General features: G+C 37.3%; 1 protein-coding gene across 5 annotated transcripts in view; it reads right to left on the bottom strand.

Moving 5' to 3' along the window:
• Nucleotides 1–9,728: 9,728 nt before the first annotated feature.
• Nucleotides 9,729–18,132, bottom strand: part of LOC141429764 (uncharacterized) — a 103,702-nt gene continuing 95,298 nt past the window's right edge. For 4 of the 5 annotated variants that reach the window (XM_074090285.1, XM_074090283.1, XM_074090282.1 and 1 more), the window contains exon 2: nucleotides 9,729–13,579. In XM_074090285.1, coding sequence (XP_073946386.1) covers nucleotides 13,087–13,579 — 493 coding nt within the window. In that variant the 3' untranslated portion in view covers nucleotides 9,729–13,086. Of the gene's footprint in view, nucleotides 13,580–14,107; nucleotides 14,367–18,132 lie in introns of those variants that run through there. The other variant, XM_074090286.1, reaches the window with a different exon arrangement.

The following is an 18,132-nucleotide window of genomic DNA, read 5'->3' as shown; positions in this document are numbered from 1 at the left end:
TAAAATTTTGTAGATGTCTTTATTTCCTTTGCATTAATAATTTTATTCATATTATTAAATGAGTTATCTACCACTCAACTTCATCGCTGTCTATCAAATAAATTAATTTATTTCGTTTCAAAAACACGCAAAATATGTGTTAAAATAAAATTACAATTTTGTTTTATTTTTGTTTATTCATAATTGTTTTTTCGTACTCAAAAAGCTAAGTTATTTTTATAGTTTTACACTACTATATTAAATAAATCAACAGTACCTAAGTACAAGTAATAAAATTAGAAAATATATACTAAAAACAAAACAATATAAACTGTAAAAAATAAAACAGTATGTATTATAATCTTAATAATAAAAACAATATAATGCTATAATGAATGTGGATAATTCAAAAATTGTCATCAATGGCCGCATTGATCAGAGGCCCGTCATTGTTAGTGGAAATCTTCTTGATGTTGTTTCGGAGTACAGACCTACCTCGGCCAGATTTTACAGTTAAGGTACCAACACATGCTAGTTACTAGCACGAAAGCATGCTACTATTGAGCAAATGCTACCTACTAGCTTGTATGCATAGGAACGTGCTACTATTAAGCATCCTTTTTCTGTGTTATACAGGTACAGCCGGTTCTAGCATGCTTATAAGCATGCTTATTAGCATGCTAGTAACGAGCATAATGTAACAGTAGCCTTAGGTATAAACAACTTTGAGAAGGAGGCCAGAGGAGGATTCAGCTGGGCTGGGCAGCATTTGGAAAATTATGTCGAGTTTTCTCGTCAATTATACCGTAATGCCTGAAAACGAAAGTTTTTAACCAGTGCGTCCTACCCGTCATGACATACGGAGCTGAAACGTGGCTCTGCGAGCTATGGACCGAACTATGCTCAGAGTTTTTCTGAAGGATAAAATCCGCAACGAGACTATCCGACACAGAACTAAGGTCATCGACATAGCTCATAGAATTAGCAAGTGGCAGTGGGCTGGTCATATCTGTTGAAGCACCGACAACCGCTGAAGTTATTGAGTCTCGGCAAACGTAGTGTAAGACGCCCTCCGGCCAGGTAGAGAGACGATCTGCGAAAGGCTGCTGGTAGAAGCTGGATGCGTCTAGCCGAGGACAGGACGCAATGGCGATTTGTGGGGGAGGCCTATGTCCGGACTGCTATTGCCTGATGATGAATAGTATAATCGATATCCTACTACTTCTACCTATTAGGAAAAAACAGATTGCTCGTCATCATCAGTCAAGATCTGTTCAGGCGTGTTGTATCCAAAAAGCGGTAAGCTGCAATCAATAGAAACTTGAGTACTGACTTTGGTTGTTTAAGAATTTTAATTCATTTTCTTTAAAAAAATAAAAACAAATGTACGAAACTAATGTTAAAAGTACTACATATGTGTTTAAATATTTTAAGAAAAAAAACAAATAATTTCCTCATAGAAATTAGAAATAATAAATTTGTAGATTGAGACATATGCAAAAAGTATGACGTATAAACGGACAAGTGGCATATGTCCGTGTTTACGTCAGGCCGTAACCTCAAAAGAAATCTCATTACTAGCGCTAATATTGCAACAATTAACACTATAATATAACATGATTGTTTCACAGGTCCTCACTTTCGTAGGTATCTTGCATTGTTTTCTTAAAATTTGACAAATCCGAATGTGACAGGTGACTGATGACTTTATTGACGTTTCAAGCATCCTGTCAAACCTCCGAAGTAAAAGGGATAAATTCAAATGTCCGTTTCTACTGCGATGTTTTTTAAAAAGCTGGTGTAGATGTTTTCTTTTACGTGCCAAATTTTCTTCATTATTTTGAAATTTGATATAATTTTTTAACAGACTTGTAGATATGGTTGAAATAAGTTATTTTTTGTAAAAAAAGCATTTTTGAAAAAATGTAGATGTCCGTATCTACTTTGCTGCCATCGATAGGTTAAGGTACACCGAAGGCGACAGGCTAGCAACCTGTCACTATTGTACCGTTTTTGTCAAACTTAAAACCTAAAATTGCTAAAAGTGGCTCCGAAGCGGTAACGTTTCGTGTGCTCTGCCTACCCCATTTGGGAATACAGGCGTGATTTTTATGTATGTTATGTATGTATGATTTAAAGTTAAACAAACTTTCTTTAAGTGGAGCTTAGCAGTAATTAAAAGAGGTGTGTATCGGAAGGGATTAAATAATCTAAAAGGACTATATATAAGGTTACAAAGATGCAACCCTGTGACAGACACAAACGGATAGACGCAGGATCTTAGCAATACTTACCGTCCGTCCGTCTAAGTACGGATGCCCAAAAAAGACCTAAATTTGTAATTCCGATCAAAAATATGCAGTCCACGACGAGCTACGTCTGTCCGCCCCGACTTGCTACAAATTGCTTACCGGTTGCTTACGTAAGTACCTACTGGTATAATCATTTACGGGGAAAGTTGGCGGTTTACTAAAATCACAGCGAACTTTTAAAAATGAATAATGCCACACTTATTCATTTTACATGACATTTTCAACGAAAATTTGTTCTTTTGCGTTCAGTTTGAGTGTTTGAAGTTAGGCTTATTACCTCTTCAAGTCAGAGGGGCTACTACAAAACTCGAAAATCGAAGTAAGTATCGCACCGTCCCCTTCACTCGCGTATTAAATGACATAAGCGTCAGCGGGACGGCAACATACGAAGTTCGAGTTTTGCACTTTGTTGTATAGGGCCAGTATTCTTTATAGTATTTATTTAAAAATTCAGTTCATTTTGACAAGGTGATGTACTTTGTAAAGATAATTACTTTAACTTAGTCTTAATAAAATGTTAATCACAAATTAATGTTTAAGTAATACTTACTTGTTCATTACGAAAATATACTTACACTTTTTTAGAACGAAATGTTCTTGAAAATTCTTTCTATTCGTATACAATACAATTATAATGACTCGCTTTGTAACACTACAATACGAGTATAGTAAACAGGTAGTACATAAAATAGAGGTACATTAGAGAAAATTTTCCTTATCGCGTTATGCAGCGTATGCGTTATGCGTTACTTTGCAGGTGGTAGGACCTTGTGCAAGGTCCGCCCGGATCGCTACCACCATCTTGCTCGCTAATCCTGCCGTGAAGCAGCAGTGCTTGCACTGTTGTGTTTCGGTGTGGAGAGTAAGACAGCCGGTGAAATTACTGGCACTTGAGGTATCCCATCTTAGGCCTCTAGGTTGGCAACGCATCTGCAATCCCCCTGGTATTGCAGGTGTCTATGGGCGGTGGTGATCTCTTACCATCAGGAGACCCACTTGCTCGTTTGCCATCCAGTCAAATAAAAAAAAAAATAAAAAAAAAAAATGCGTGAGTCTATCTATCCTATTTTAAATATCATCATAATCTCAGCCGTAGGACGTCCACTGTTGGACATAGGCCTCCCCCATAGACCTCCAGTCGCTTCGGTTGGCAGCGGCCTGCATCCACCGTGCGCCCGCGGCTTTAACCAGGTCATCCGACCATCAGGTCAGGCCAGGCCATCTTTTTTATGTAACAACTATAAATCCCAGAGCATTAAGTGTTTCACCATATCAGCCGAAAGAGGTCCACTGCAGGACAAACGCCTCTCCCAAAGATTTCCACAACAATAGGTCCTGCGCTATTTACCATTTATTTAGGTATGTTTTTATCGGAAACTCCCTCACTTTAGATCAACAGCTGTTGGAATTATTAAAAAAAAAATTCATTGTAATACTGTGAAACAGTTGTGCATTATTTACCGACACCGCCTAAGTACACAATAACAAGCCTGAGTCAAGCGCGCTACAAGCATTTACAATAGCATTAACAAGTGCCAAGTTTAATGCGCCACCAAGGCATTTTTATTTATCAAGGAAAAGGTATAGCTTCCGCTTTAAAACCTTATTTACATCAACGAGGAATTCACGCGAGTTCTTTTACATTGCGCGGTTTGTAGGCTATGTATTCTCAAGTGACCGGCCGATCGCGGCAATGTAAAGCAACTGTAATAATTATCGCGCCGAGTGAATAAAATAATAAAATTTCTAACCTGTAAATGCTTGTACTTTATAGCATAGCAATAAAGACGGTTGTGCTATTTAAAGCGCTTTTCGAAGATGTTGATTACATGATGGTTTACTTCTTTTCAAAAACTCTACCTGGATATAATAACTTACAGAAATTTCACTTTTCTAATGTCATCCATATTTTGTATCACATCCAATACAGGGTGATTGGTAATTCGACCTCTTCTCAAATTCTTCATCTCCCTGCTAATTTGTAATGTCTACTAATTAAACTAGCAAATTAGCTCTACTATTTAGTAACCAAAGAATAAGTCGAATTACCAGTCATATTTTATACTGTCGTAAAGACTAATTGATATGTGAAATTTATCAGAACTCCCCCTCTTTATGGTAAAAAGGCCACGACACGACGCAGAAAGGCGTTCAGCGCGACGAGCGTTGCATCGAAATGACTCGATATCGCGTCGTGCTGGTGAGAGTTTACTGCAGTATCTATACTATGAAGTGCAAAATTCGAACTTCGTATCTTGCCTTCCCGCTGACGCTTATATTATTTAATACGAGAGTGAATAGGACAGTACGATATGAACCTTGATTTTCGAGTTAAGTTGTAGCCCCTCATATCTGACAAGCACCTCGATTACTCAATAGATTGTCCTAGAGCTTGTCAATTTATACTAATTAATAAGTTTTACTTTTTATCTAAGAGGGAAGGAATACTTTTTACTAATAATGATGATAATAATATGAAGCAACTAAATGGTTAAGGATGCGTTACCACCAGAGATGTGCGAGGAATGTGTTTTTCATAAACCAATAGAAACGCTTAATTTGCCTACCTAGCCTCGCTCCGCTCAGCTGTTTCTACCAGAGCGGTGCTGTGCGAGAATAGGTAAATGAAGCGTTTCTATTGATTCATGAAATAGTAGATTGTTGCACCAAGCAGAAAGTTATTTATTATTGCACCGAGTGCCGATTTGGAGCCCGAGCGTGAGCGAGGGCTTTAAAAAGCACGAGGGCAATATAAATTACTTAATGCGAGGTGCATAATCTTGCTTTTCTTTCAACTATTACAGGAATAGTAGACGAAAAAAAACTCATGCTAAACAATGAATAGGAAAGAAATGTCACTAACACTCGATGATTCCATTTTTGTAATTTTACATTCGCACTCTCAAAAAATGTCCACGGAAAATTCGCAAGGTTCCCGCCTATTTGTTTTTTTTTTGGCAGAGCTAGTAGCCAGTAGTCCCGCTTTGTGCTGGGTATTTAGTGCAGTTAAGATGAAATCAAAGCATAGTTGGAAGAAAAACATATTTCTCGCTACACATCCTCGCACATCCCAGGTGGCAACGCAGCCTAAATATGTGTCGAATTTTAGGCAATATGAGAAAATGAATTACGTTAGTTAACTAGTTGCTGCTACTTTATTGTATTCCACGTTCAACATGTGCTCACGAAATTCCTAGGCATATCGTGAAAATTTCATGATATGCAAACGTTAAGATGAGAAATAATACGGCAAACATATATTACTAGCGGACATCGTAAAATACACTGGTGGCGCTGCGTATTGACCGGTCCGCGTCGGCGTCGCAACAAAATCCCCGCTAGTGATTGGAAGTGCAAAAGAAGCAACATCAGCTCCGTTCTTTTTAAATCAAACGGATGTGCACAATATGAAAAACCATTTTACACCTTGAATTTTGTTTAAATTACACTAGTTACTAGCCTACTTTTCATTGTATTCCACGTTCAACATAGACACAACACGACACGTAATATTACCGATTCTGAATGACAATAGGGTAGTGTTCTAAAAATTCTAATTAGGCAGTTAATTATTAGATTGTATTGAACACGTATTGGTTCTTTTGTTGTTTTGGGTTCGATTCCCGTGTCGGGGCAGATATTTGTATGTAAAATACGAATTTTTGTTCTCGGGTCTTGGGTGTTTAATATGTATTTAAGTATGTATCTATCTATATAATCATATTTATCCGTTGCTTAGTACCCATAACACAAGCTTTGCTAAGCTTACTTTGGGACTAGGTCAATGAGGGCTATCGTTTTTGTCTCACTAAATGGCGCACTGTTGCGTGAGGTTTTTAAGTATGGCTTTCAAAGTCTGTTATTACGGGCGTGAAAACAAAGTTTAGATTAAAATCATATTTAATACACCTTAAAACCGTACCATAAAAATATCGAGCACGCCACAGTGCCCCGTCCCCGTTTTGTTCGGAAAAAAGGGAGGACAAAGGTTTCCGAAAGACAAAACTGTCTCAAAACACAGACATTCATTGCCCCGGAACGCATATTTGCCATAATTAATTTCAGATATTGCAAAATATTCACAAAATTATTCTAATTATAAATAAACCCGCGTAGCTCACCCAAAAACTATGAGATTTGACATTTCAGAGACCTCACGCTACACTATCGCCTCTAGTGGCGAATTCATACAAGATAGCCCTCATTGGTGTAAATTGTCCCGTGATATTTATTTTATTTATTTTGTCAATTAAACAAAAAATTAAGATAAAAATAGTTAAAGTTCAACACTTATTATATATTAATTCGCATAAATTAATTGTCCTAACTGAAATTGGCAAAACGTTATTTCGCATAATTATTAATTCGTATAACATTAATTCGCATAACTGAATACGCATAATGTATATGCGCATAATGTGTATTGGCATAACGGTAAGTTGGCATAAATTTAATTAGCATAACATTGTTTTGCATTAGTATAAAAGAGTATAAACATAAAATGATTATTTTTATGAAATTGTAAATTTTATTTGTCCATATTAAAGTGCTACATTAAGTGGAAAAATATTACTAAAAATAAAATGACTATTGCTTTATTTACCTTAATTCAATTAGATCTGAGAACTGAACTACTATGTGAAAATATATATTATTGGACTATTAAAAAAAACCCTAGGTAACCTAACCAAGTCGGTTTTGCCCTGAAGAAGCTAATTCACTCGCTTGATAAAATTATATATATACAGTTTAAGTTATAGTTAAACCTTCGTTACAAAATCTTCGTTAATAATGTCATGCATATTTCAATTATGCGGATTCATTATTATGCAAAATAAGTTTTATACTTCCTTATAATTATGCAAGTTCGCTGTTATGCACATTTATGTTATGCCAAATCTGTTATTATTAGGACAATTAATGTTTTGCGAAATAAGGGGCACCCACCGCTCCCGAACTTTGACGCGTTTCATCTTTGTAATTTTTTGTGCCAATGACAGTAGAAAAAGATATGTCCAATATTCTCGGATAATATATATTGTATATCAATCCAATTTATAAAAAGTGTAAACAAACTGATTTCATCAAAATTATTGTGTAAACAGCCACTACACTGGAGAATCGAATCAATAATTTTGAGAAAATAAATATCTTAAATCATAATAACACATTTAACGTGACCACAGCCACTGTAATGTGGTCGAAACGTCGAGGTGAATATTACTCGTATGTGTTAGCGTGTTAAGCCCGGTTGGTGATATTTTGAGTAATAACACATTTATCTATAATTCGTGTCTTTTAACTAGACGTCTAATTCCTTTTTTTCACCAAAATTCACTTGATTTCAATATCTATGTATTATCATTTGAAAAATCTTCGTCAAAATCTGACGTTATGTAGCATAGACTAACGTAGAGATGGTGAAAAAATTGCACATTTTAAAAATCGATTAATGCTCGATTGAATAAGTGATTTTTATTTACCTACTTACATTTAAATTAAAAAAAAAGTTACTGCTTTTATAATTGAATACCTAAACAGTCTTTGGAATTAAATCAAGTAAAATAATAAAATAGACAAAAATACTTTAATGTAATAAATTAATCGACTTACTGAGCATATTAATTATTTTGCAATAGGTTCTAGGTTTTCACACCACTAAACGTCTGGGGTCGGGTTAAAGGCGTCTTTGTTTACACTTTTTTTATATTGGATTGAAATACAATATAACGGATGGACTAAATAGTTCTTTTTCCAGGGATCTACCCAATTGTGGATGCTAATTTTGCAAGCGTAATTAAGTAATAACTTGTGCTTCAACAGCGTGAAGAGACACTTCTGCCCATTAGTGGGACGTATTAAAACCGGAGAGACACCATGACATCATGACTCGGTCATACATAAAAAAAAATGTAGAGGCAGAATGGCCTGAAGTCCAAGCCTCTTCAAGTATTTGGCACATTTTTTTTAATGCAACGTAAATTTTCCAAGCGGTGATCAATGGAAAATTTTAATGAAACTGGTATTTTAAGCTATCACTTTACTTGATTTAGTGGCTCAAGTTTAGTCCTTGACGAATGTAAGGCGGTAAACAGGGTCACGATCGTTTCACCTTGACTTAAATTCTTTAAACTACATTGTAAACTCTACAGTTAAGTCTTGATAACAGAGAATAAACTATATGTTTTCATCGTAACGTTATACATAGTCGTCATCAAATAGTACCTATAGATAGATGGTCTACAAGACAGATGTGCTAAGTGCAAAATTTTGCATTTTTAACATTTGAGTGCCAAATTTACTACATAAGCAAGCTCTCCCGTTTGCTCTTGTCAAAATAAAAAAATGCAAAATTTTGCACTTAGTACATTTCTCTTCTAGAGCATCGCTATAATTATAGCTCTCCATCCGTAGCAGTGGCGTGGACTTGTAGTGACTCGATTCTTACGTAGTTGCTTAAATAGTTTATACGACGTTAGTCATAATAATAAGTATTGCAAAGCTTGTGTGCGCTAACTTCGAGCAGTTTTACATAGGTATACCTAGTGCCATCCACGAAGACGCCTGATTTTGTCAAAATAAGACATTATTTTAATGACATTGTAATAAGAACCACGGCACGCGTCATCGTGAATGACTCTACTGATACCTAACTTACTCCGAATTATTATGTAGGTAACTAAAATGTTCACTCCAGCGTCAGTAATCTGTTTTTACCTACTTATTTTTAAAAAAATCTGCAAACGACGACTAACTGTACGATTATATAACTATTTATTTTCATAAAAACTGGATTTACTTACGGACTATAGTAATATAAGGTTTTTCGTTTTATAGTATCTTTGCTTTATCTACTTAAATCAAATACAGCTAGTATTATAGTGTTATCTTTGATACGATCATAAGATGTTATTGATAGATACAACATAATTACTTGAGCCTGAGCTAGACCATACACCTTCTCAAGCAAGTTCCCTATCACTAATTGTTATTTATATTTATTTACTCACCAATACTTACACTGTCTGCATCTCCATACGTCCATATTCTTTGCTTGTTCTTGACTATAGAGTACCTACTTTTTCGTTGCAAATATCGTGTTGAAATTCCGTTCACATCTTGCTGATATCGTAAAATTGATTGCTAAAAGTTTCCAACCTAGATCTAGTATGTATTTGGTTATGATCTGTTTTAAATTTAGTCATTCGCTTTTTTTTGGTTTCACAAAGTGCCAGATCTCACAATGGTCATATTGTGTAAAGATATAGGTATGGTTGATAATAAAGTACTTTTGGTACCATTCAAAAGGCTTACATTTCGACAGTAGCTACACATTACTTTCAGTTCAATCAAAAGTTTTAAATTGAATTGTAATAAAAAAATAAGCCTTTCGAACTCCCTCTCTCTCCTTCTGATTATTAAATGAAAAGAATGAAATTTAGTTTAATTAATATTTATTTAATGATTCTTTCTTAACCTACTACAGGAAACATTTATAAAATAGTAGCTAATCACAATAATAAAATTATTATAACATTTACAGAACATTCTTATCATACAATCGTCGATTTCCTTGCCTCTAATTTAACACTAAATTGACTATTCATTGAATCGTAAAAACCGCCAAAATAATATATTTTGACTTTATTATTTTCGTTTTACGTTTCCAGGAATATACTTAGAGCATTTAAAAACATCTGTTTTCCTATAAATCTCTAATTTATATGGGCCAATCACGAAGTCTGAAAAATAATAATATAAAACTTATTTTACAAACAAAAAGTCTCAGTACTGACTTCGTAGATTAGCCCATAATCGTTGAAGTAAAAGAAATCAGCGACCGATACAACAAAATTGTATTTAAGGAACTTTTGGAGAGGTTAGAAAACAAAGTTACAATCCTACTCGTATGGCTTATTGATAAGTACACAGTCGCATTGTGTACGAAAATGCTTAAAGTACTTAGTTGCCATTCATTGTTAACATTGTTTAAGGACTCCGCCAATAATCAGAACCTGAATATTCTTAAGGAATCGCCAGTGTTTATAAATTAAACATTTTTTGCTTAAAATGTTTTCAAATGACTTCTTTGAGTATTACTTCCACATCTTTTCACAAATTTTACAGCGATGTAAAGGTACAATTATGTAGACATTAGTTTTCTACCGTACAAAGCTTAACATAAAATGCCGTCATCAACATACTCATTCGTAAAAAAAAACGCGATAAATGCTGTAATATAAATATTCTCAACAACAAAACATTTATCAAATAAAACTATTTGGACTTTAAAAAACAAAAAAAAGTATCGATTCAAACTAATAGGAGTATTAAAATTATTTGCCGCTTCAACTATTTAATAGAAATACGAGTACTCGATCATGACCCACCATTAAAAACGTCACTATTTAACCGTGTAATAAGAACAAACGGTTCATACTGGGTGGAAAAAAAAGTGTTGGCATTTCGCTGTAGTTCTATCGACATTTCTCGACTGTTCTTAAACTAGAGGCTCGGCATTCCCTATTTATTTTCACTAAAAATCTCACATCTCTTTGAGGAGAGTTTTCTAAAAGCCACGTTCGAATTTCAAAGAATTCTACGGCTAATCAGGCGACCTCGAAAATATAGTTGAAGACCTTTAGAGCGCTCGGTATGACGTAAGAGGAAATTACATTAATTTTCTATTAGAACTCCTTGATAGTCTCGTTAGGTGCGAATACAACTCGTGAATCACATTCGCGGCCGCTTCGTCGAACAAAAGAAAAAGAGAACAAGTGAACAAGATTGGATTCATTATTGAAATTTACAATTGAAATGACTGATTCTAAAAATTATTCGAGTTTCGCAAGCAAATATGTAATGATTTACGCAAAACTATGTCGACATTTAACAAGTTCAAAGAGTTTAGTTAGTGTAGGTACTTAAGTAAGAGTTGAAAAAAAGAACGCTATTGAGATAAGAATCAGTAGACGGCATTTCTGTTTGGAAAAGTTTATAGGGGAAAAAATCGAGCTCGCCGTGTATTCGCGCTGAAATATAGCCAATATGATGTACATGACACAGACAAAATATTTCCTTAATGTTTACTTACGTTATACAATACATTTTGGTCATTTACATAATTACTTGTTCGTTCATTGGTTGTTTTTCTCATCGAACGTGGCCTGTATAGTTAACATTACGATGAAAAAACTACTTACAATTATGTGCGTTTTATTTATTTGTAAAAAACGTTTGGTTGCAATTCCAAATCATGGTATAAACGGTTATTGAACGTTCTTGTTTATTTGGAACACCCTAATTTTGTATTGAGTCCCGGCCTCTTGCTGTCCCCAATAAGGGCGACGGCCGGCGCATAAGCACTTAGCTTATACAATAAAATGCTTATCAATTTAACATACAAACGCCGTACCGAGTCAAAGTAAATCTACAATTTAAGTTTCTCAATCTAAATGCTACAAGGGCCGGTAGAGGCCTCAAAATTCGGTTAATCCGTATAAAATGGCCAAAAAGGGAAACAATTTTGAAGCTGTTTTTTAATACGTAGCACAATGTCCAAACGTTCGGGGAACTAGCACAAATACGACACATAGGCTAGGCTAATATCACAGGAGTGCTGGGAACGCCGCCGGCCACCCGCCCCCTCCCCCCCCCCATCGGGGCAGGGCGGCCACTACCAGATCCTATATGTTTTGCGACTATTAACATTTCCAAATAATTAACTTTAAATTACTTAACATTTCTCCATTTGAGTTGCACAATCTAGCGACTGATTACCAACAAAGTTAAGGTGCGCAACGTTTGATAAGATACGCTCTTATGTTTCCGTTAGAATTTTCAATTCGCTTTTGATGAAATAAATTATAAATAACGTTTGAGTATCTCCTTGCAGTAAACAGCAAAATGTGGCAAACTAAACGAGATACCGCTACTAAGGTTGCCAATCATAGTAGATATCTATAAGAGTGTGAAACAATTTATCAAAGTATTTCTCCGACGTTAACGCTCTAGGAAGTGCACTGCGGGAAAAGTACGTGACTAAAGATGTGTGCATCGCGTTAGGTATTCTCAACTAATAAACAAACATGTCATCTACATAAACAATCTATAGCCGAGGTATTTTTTCCTCGCGAATAACGTAAGCGCCGCGTAACGTAGCGCGTGGAGCGCGCGCGGTTATAAACGCTATGTGCAGCGCAATGCACTTTTACTTTCCAAGCGATCGGATGTTTAGAAACTGTCTGCGTTTCGGCGAGCCCGCGATACTCGGCCGAACTTCACGCACCGAAGTGAGCCGAATAAAAATAAAAAATCCATGAGAATCAGAGCACCGGCGCAGACGTTCCCAGTCGTTTGCACTATCTCTTAATCACTAACATTAAATTATTTATAATACAATAATATAACGTAATAATCATCGCTTAGAACTAACTCCGATGTGAATCATGAACTCGTTGAATCCCGCGGCGCGCGCGACGTCATAGCCAACCGACACTTCACCTCAGTTCGATACCAAATGAATCGTTGAACACTAATTGGACCGCGCCCGTCGGTGGCGCCTGAGCAACTTTCACTAAATAATAAAAAACACGCTAACAAAGTAAGTACTTAATAACAAGGAATTGTCTAAGCGTCCATCGTCTGGGGTAGCGCAAGTGTGGACAGTTGACGGGGTGTCCCGGCGCGCGCGTCGGCCGCGCGCCCGCGGTGTCCGGTAACGCGGTCAGCGACTCGCGCGTTCGGGGTCACGACGGGCGGCTCACAGCGGAGCGCTGAGGTGCGCGGGGCGCGGTCACGAGTCCAGCACTGTCAGCAGGCTGGGCGGCAGAAGCGCGTCCGCGCGGGGCATCTGCCGCGCCAGCTGCGCGCAGCCGAGGTTGGCGTCGCCCAGCTCGGGGATGGCGTCTAGGAGAGCCAGGCACTCGTCCTCAACAGCGCGGCGCGCCTTCTTTCCCACCCAGGAGTCATCACACTCCTCGCGCGCGCGTCGCCTCCTCGCTTCCTTTTCGCGACGCGCCTCCTCACTAAGCCGGCAGTAGGTGTTGTTGATGCAGACGGAACGGCGCAGATCGCGCGCCGGATCCTCAATGCTCTCCAGCTTCTGCGAGCAGATCTCGATGACTCGTTTGCGTTCCTCGTTGGCGCGCAGCCGCGCGGAGATCATGGATAGCTTGGGCCGTGCAGCGGGCTCCGTGCGCGAGGGCCCGAACATGTCGTCCTCCAGAGCCTCCACCCCCGCCGCCCCCGCGCCGCGTCCCACCTCCCGCTCCTCCTGCGGCGTCATTCTGTAACAAAACAACATACATTAGCATAAGCTAAAGTCGTCGATAACTAATTGGGAAACCTACGCGAAAACGCACGCGAGAATATCGGAAAAAACTCATGGGGAATTACGTACGTAGGTAGGTACCATACGTAGAACTAATTTTTAATCGCGGCTAGCGACGAAATCGTATCAAATGTAAAGTAATTTATGGTTTTGTTTGTTTTATTTCAAATAATTCAATTTCACATTATTTGGATTTATTATTTTCAGCGAGTGACGGTAGCATCCTCATTGAGTCACACCTACAGCGAGGCTGGCCGTTATTCAAATTAATTGTAACAAAGCTGCGAGTTAAAGATTGCGAACGATTTAACGACCTTATTTCACAGTGGCGATAACACTTATTTTGTGAGAGAATGAATTTGTTTTAATTACGATTGTTAATATCAGCACTTGATTCACGAGCAAAACAAAGGAGCGTGCTCGAAAACTCGTCAGTAAATAGTAGGTCGACACCTTGACAGCGATACAGTTCCCGAACACCCACCTGAAATATATATCAGGAGTCAAGACGAGCACTCCCGCGACCAGCATCATTCTCAGCGCGCTGAGCCTTGCTCGAATAAAACAGCTCCTCAATGTCACAGCAAAGTTCAAAACACTGGCACAATACGACCGCGCAATTCGTCACTTGTCCTCGACGACGGTGAAAAAGTATAAAAAAGAGAAGTGAAACAAAAATAAACCGCGAGCGGTGCGACGCGTGCGCAGCGCGGCGATCGCTCGGCGAATGACAATGACAACATACTTCACTTCACTGTAGATAAGACATTGAAAAAGCCAATTGCGTCATTCGTGTACGGCTACGTACGTTCGTGTGGAGAGGAAGCTGTGACGTCGCACGCGTCATTTTAGACTCTATTGACTAACCGGCACGGCTCCAAATGTTGGCCATCGGCACCAAAGCTTCGACCCACAACACCAACAATATTGTAAAAGTGAAATCAAGTAGAGGTCAGCGGTAGACGCAAAATGTAACTACGAGTCGAGCAAGAGCTTATTAATATTAAATGAAGAGGTAAACTGAGAAAATTTCCTGACTACGTCGAGATTACGAGTAATCAGACAACGACCGGTGACATTGGAAACGAAGCAGGTATAGCGAATGAAGAAGAACAACAAAATTGCGCCACAGTTAGGGAAAAAGCGTCACTCAAGCTGGTCATTTTAATGACAAATAAAGGATATGTTGAAAAAGATACTGGAGGTTACAATATTTTTAATATAAACAGTAAAACAATTTTATTGAACATCGGTCTTTTTTCGTACTGATTTTATAAAATGTGTTCAGGACAGCGAGAAAAATCGAGGGCTCTTCAGGTATAACGACGACCCTCTCAGCCCGCAACCTGGTAGCGAAATGAAATGGGAACTGTAGTCCAATTCCAATACACTCGAACATCCCTGAGGGCACCAAATTTTTACTTACAACTACTGTGTGAAAACAAAACAGTATCCAAAGCAATTTACAACGATGATCTCTAGATGTTATTATCAAAAGGAAAGTTCTTGTAAGAGATGTCGTATCTCAAAAATGACTGTTTAATAAGAATACAATCAATATGCTCTAGGCAACTGTTATAAGTAGATCTGTTTTCCTCGTATAATAATGCCGCTATGAACGGGTATTGTACAGGAAACCCAATGAGTGTAGCGACGTCATTCAATTATATTGAAACTGAAATTCCAACGGAACCATTGGTCGTGTTTTAGGATGTTTTATTCCAGCGCCTATCTATTAACGAATACTCGATTTTGTTTACGTCAATAATTCAAAACGATTTTCGTGCTCATCTCACCATAATCTGTTGTCTAAAATATTGTTGAATCTGACAACAGCAGAGGTCATAAAAGCCCGAATATTAAAACATTTGAATATAATCTTCGGGGCATTTAGGGTTCCGTAGTGGCGGAAACGAAAGCTTATGGAAAATTCACGAAACTGCAACTTTCAAAGTGCTTGACCCAGATACCTGTTATGTTAGGCAGTTTTGCAGGTGAATACACAACAAAAATACACGTACACGCGATTTGTTAGATGAAATGGAATGTGACCAGTGAAACTGCTTCTAGTTTACTTCCACTATCAGGATAACATTACCAGACGCGACGAGCTGAGATAATAGGCACTAACTTGCTCGATCACATCAATGCACGAACAAAAACAAATTGCCTGTGAAACTTGAATTAACACGGAAGCCTTGCTTCAAATTCGTGTTTTATCTACGAGTACCAGTTCAAAGTAAGGCCTTTACTATTAGACATTACACAAAACGGGACATGAATTCAGTTGCATTCTAAGACTAAATACATAATATGGCAGAAGTAACAAATAGGTCACCATTGACAACAGCGGCTGCATCCGAGGCGTTAAATACTGACAATAGGAAGCCCTGAGCCAGCTCGCACTTGACCGGTTTTTTTTAAGCGGCGACAGTGCGCCGGGCGTCGCCGGCCCCACCAGTTACGATCTAATAAATCTTACTCGACTACGTTACCTACCTGCACTTTCTTTTCTCTGTCTCGCACGAGCACGGGGCATGAAACGTATGAGAAGTCGGAGCGCTACCAAAACGTGGGGACTGTTTTTTCACCGACCCAAGTTTTTGATATTATCTAAGTGGGTGACGCTGACGGATACACTTACGGTAGGTAAATAAAATAAGTGTTATCTGTAATTATTGGGCGCTTTGTCTTGTAAATATGGATCAGGCTATGAATAAGCTATATTAAGTTATAGAGAATAGACTTAAGGCTACTAAAGTTCAAGTGCTAAAAGCAGTTGATTATACACTAAACGAGCTGCGCGGCACATTGATACCGGTTTTAATGCAGGTAGTTTCATAAGTGAAATGAATAAGGTTGACTATATCATTGGCAAGGTCGTTGAAGATATTGGCCGCCTTAAAAACTACCATAAACAAAACTTTGCATACGGTATACCTACATATTTAAATTATCAGCTAGTATTGGTCGCATACATTAAACATGTTATGTCATTTGGATGCTTGTACTATCGTTGCGCTATCGTTCAACATTGAGGTGATAACATTCAGTGTATTTATTATCATATCACACATAACATTTCGTTTCTTTATATCTGGTAGCCATATGTGAGCGAAGAGTGCAGGATTTGAAGAAGGCCGTGATCCGTGATCGAGTGTGGGCGCCTTTGACGTCCAGGCAAAAGCACAAGTAGCTTAGTATCCTGTCATTCTAAGGTCTACTTTGAACTATCATATATTTAAGCACATTTGTTAATATGATAAAATTGTAAAGTTTCTACATTTATTATTGTTCCTGAATTTTAACTATACAAATACAGTGAACGAGTAGTTGGTTTTATAGCAAGCATGAAATCTAGTAACGTGGACAAAGGCATAGCTTTCAAAACAAATTGTATCGGGTTAATTGAATATAAATAGTTTTAAAACGAACTTGATGGATTGTCGTTCGGTCGCCGAGTAGCTAGCACTTTCACCTGCCCTAACTTGCTTGTCCTTAATAGCCTTCGCGATAATACGAAGCAACTTTAAATAACTTCTTTTCTTTAACAACCTCAAAATCTACCCAACCTTGTGACACTTTTTTTAAAATGAAACATGGAAATTTCGCAATGAAGTTATGATACAATTTTTTGCTTTTTATAGTAATGGAACCAAAGCTATCTCCATTAATGTAGATTAGGTTTAGGTTATATGAGTAATTTGTAAATTACTAAGTCATCTAGGCAACACGCGCCGAAGATCGATACGCTAACAGGGTTATATCGTACAAGTGCTGATCTGAATAAATTACATTTCCAGCTAATGCAAAATAAAATAAGTCGATAGTTTCATGCAGAATTCATTGATTACATTTTAAGATGCTCGTGTACCTTCGACAAAAAAAAGTATTTCGAAACATAAAACTAATTTCAATAAAGATGAAAAGGCTTAAGGAAGAAAAATATATCAAATAGGCCTTAGATTAAGCCTTAAAAGAAACTAATTTATAAATTACGCATAAATGCTTATTAAGACTACTTGAAAGAGATATTCAATTATTAAGAAATATCTGCTTGCATTTTTTTAATACAACAAGTTTTAATGGACTCAGTGATGACATTGAGAGCATATCATTATAACGCAAGTATGATTGAACTAAGTAACGCTGCATAATCGTCTGATCAAGTGTTATGTAATATACATCAAGTATCTAAAGATCTGACACATGTTTATTTTACAATCATAAATCTTTTCTAGGTCACCGTATGTAGGTACGCTTGAGAAAATTGCTTACGTAGCTTAATTGTTAAAAGATAGTTTCTAACCAACAAAGACACATTTATTTGTTAGTAAAACAAGATGAATTGTGAAATGTGCAAGTTCAAATTTTACCATGGTTTATTAGGAGACAGTAAAATAAAATTGTAATCTATTTAACGATAATAACACTCACTTAGAATTGTTGATTGCGAAAACTTTAGCCGGGTATAGGTACGAATTAAGCAGTGAAAACTTTCCTGAAAGC

Source organism: Choristoneura fumiferana, chromosome 7 (genome assembly GCF_025370935.1).
Source record: "Choristoneura fumiferana chromosome 7, NRCan_CFum_1, whole genome shotgun sequence".
Lineage (NCBI taxonomy): Eukaryota > Metazoa > Arthropoda > Insecta > Lepidoptera > Tortricidae > Choristoneura > Choristoneura fumiferana.
Note: the sequence above shows the minus strand (reverse complement) of the source record. Positions and strands in the feature narration are given on the sequence as shown.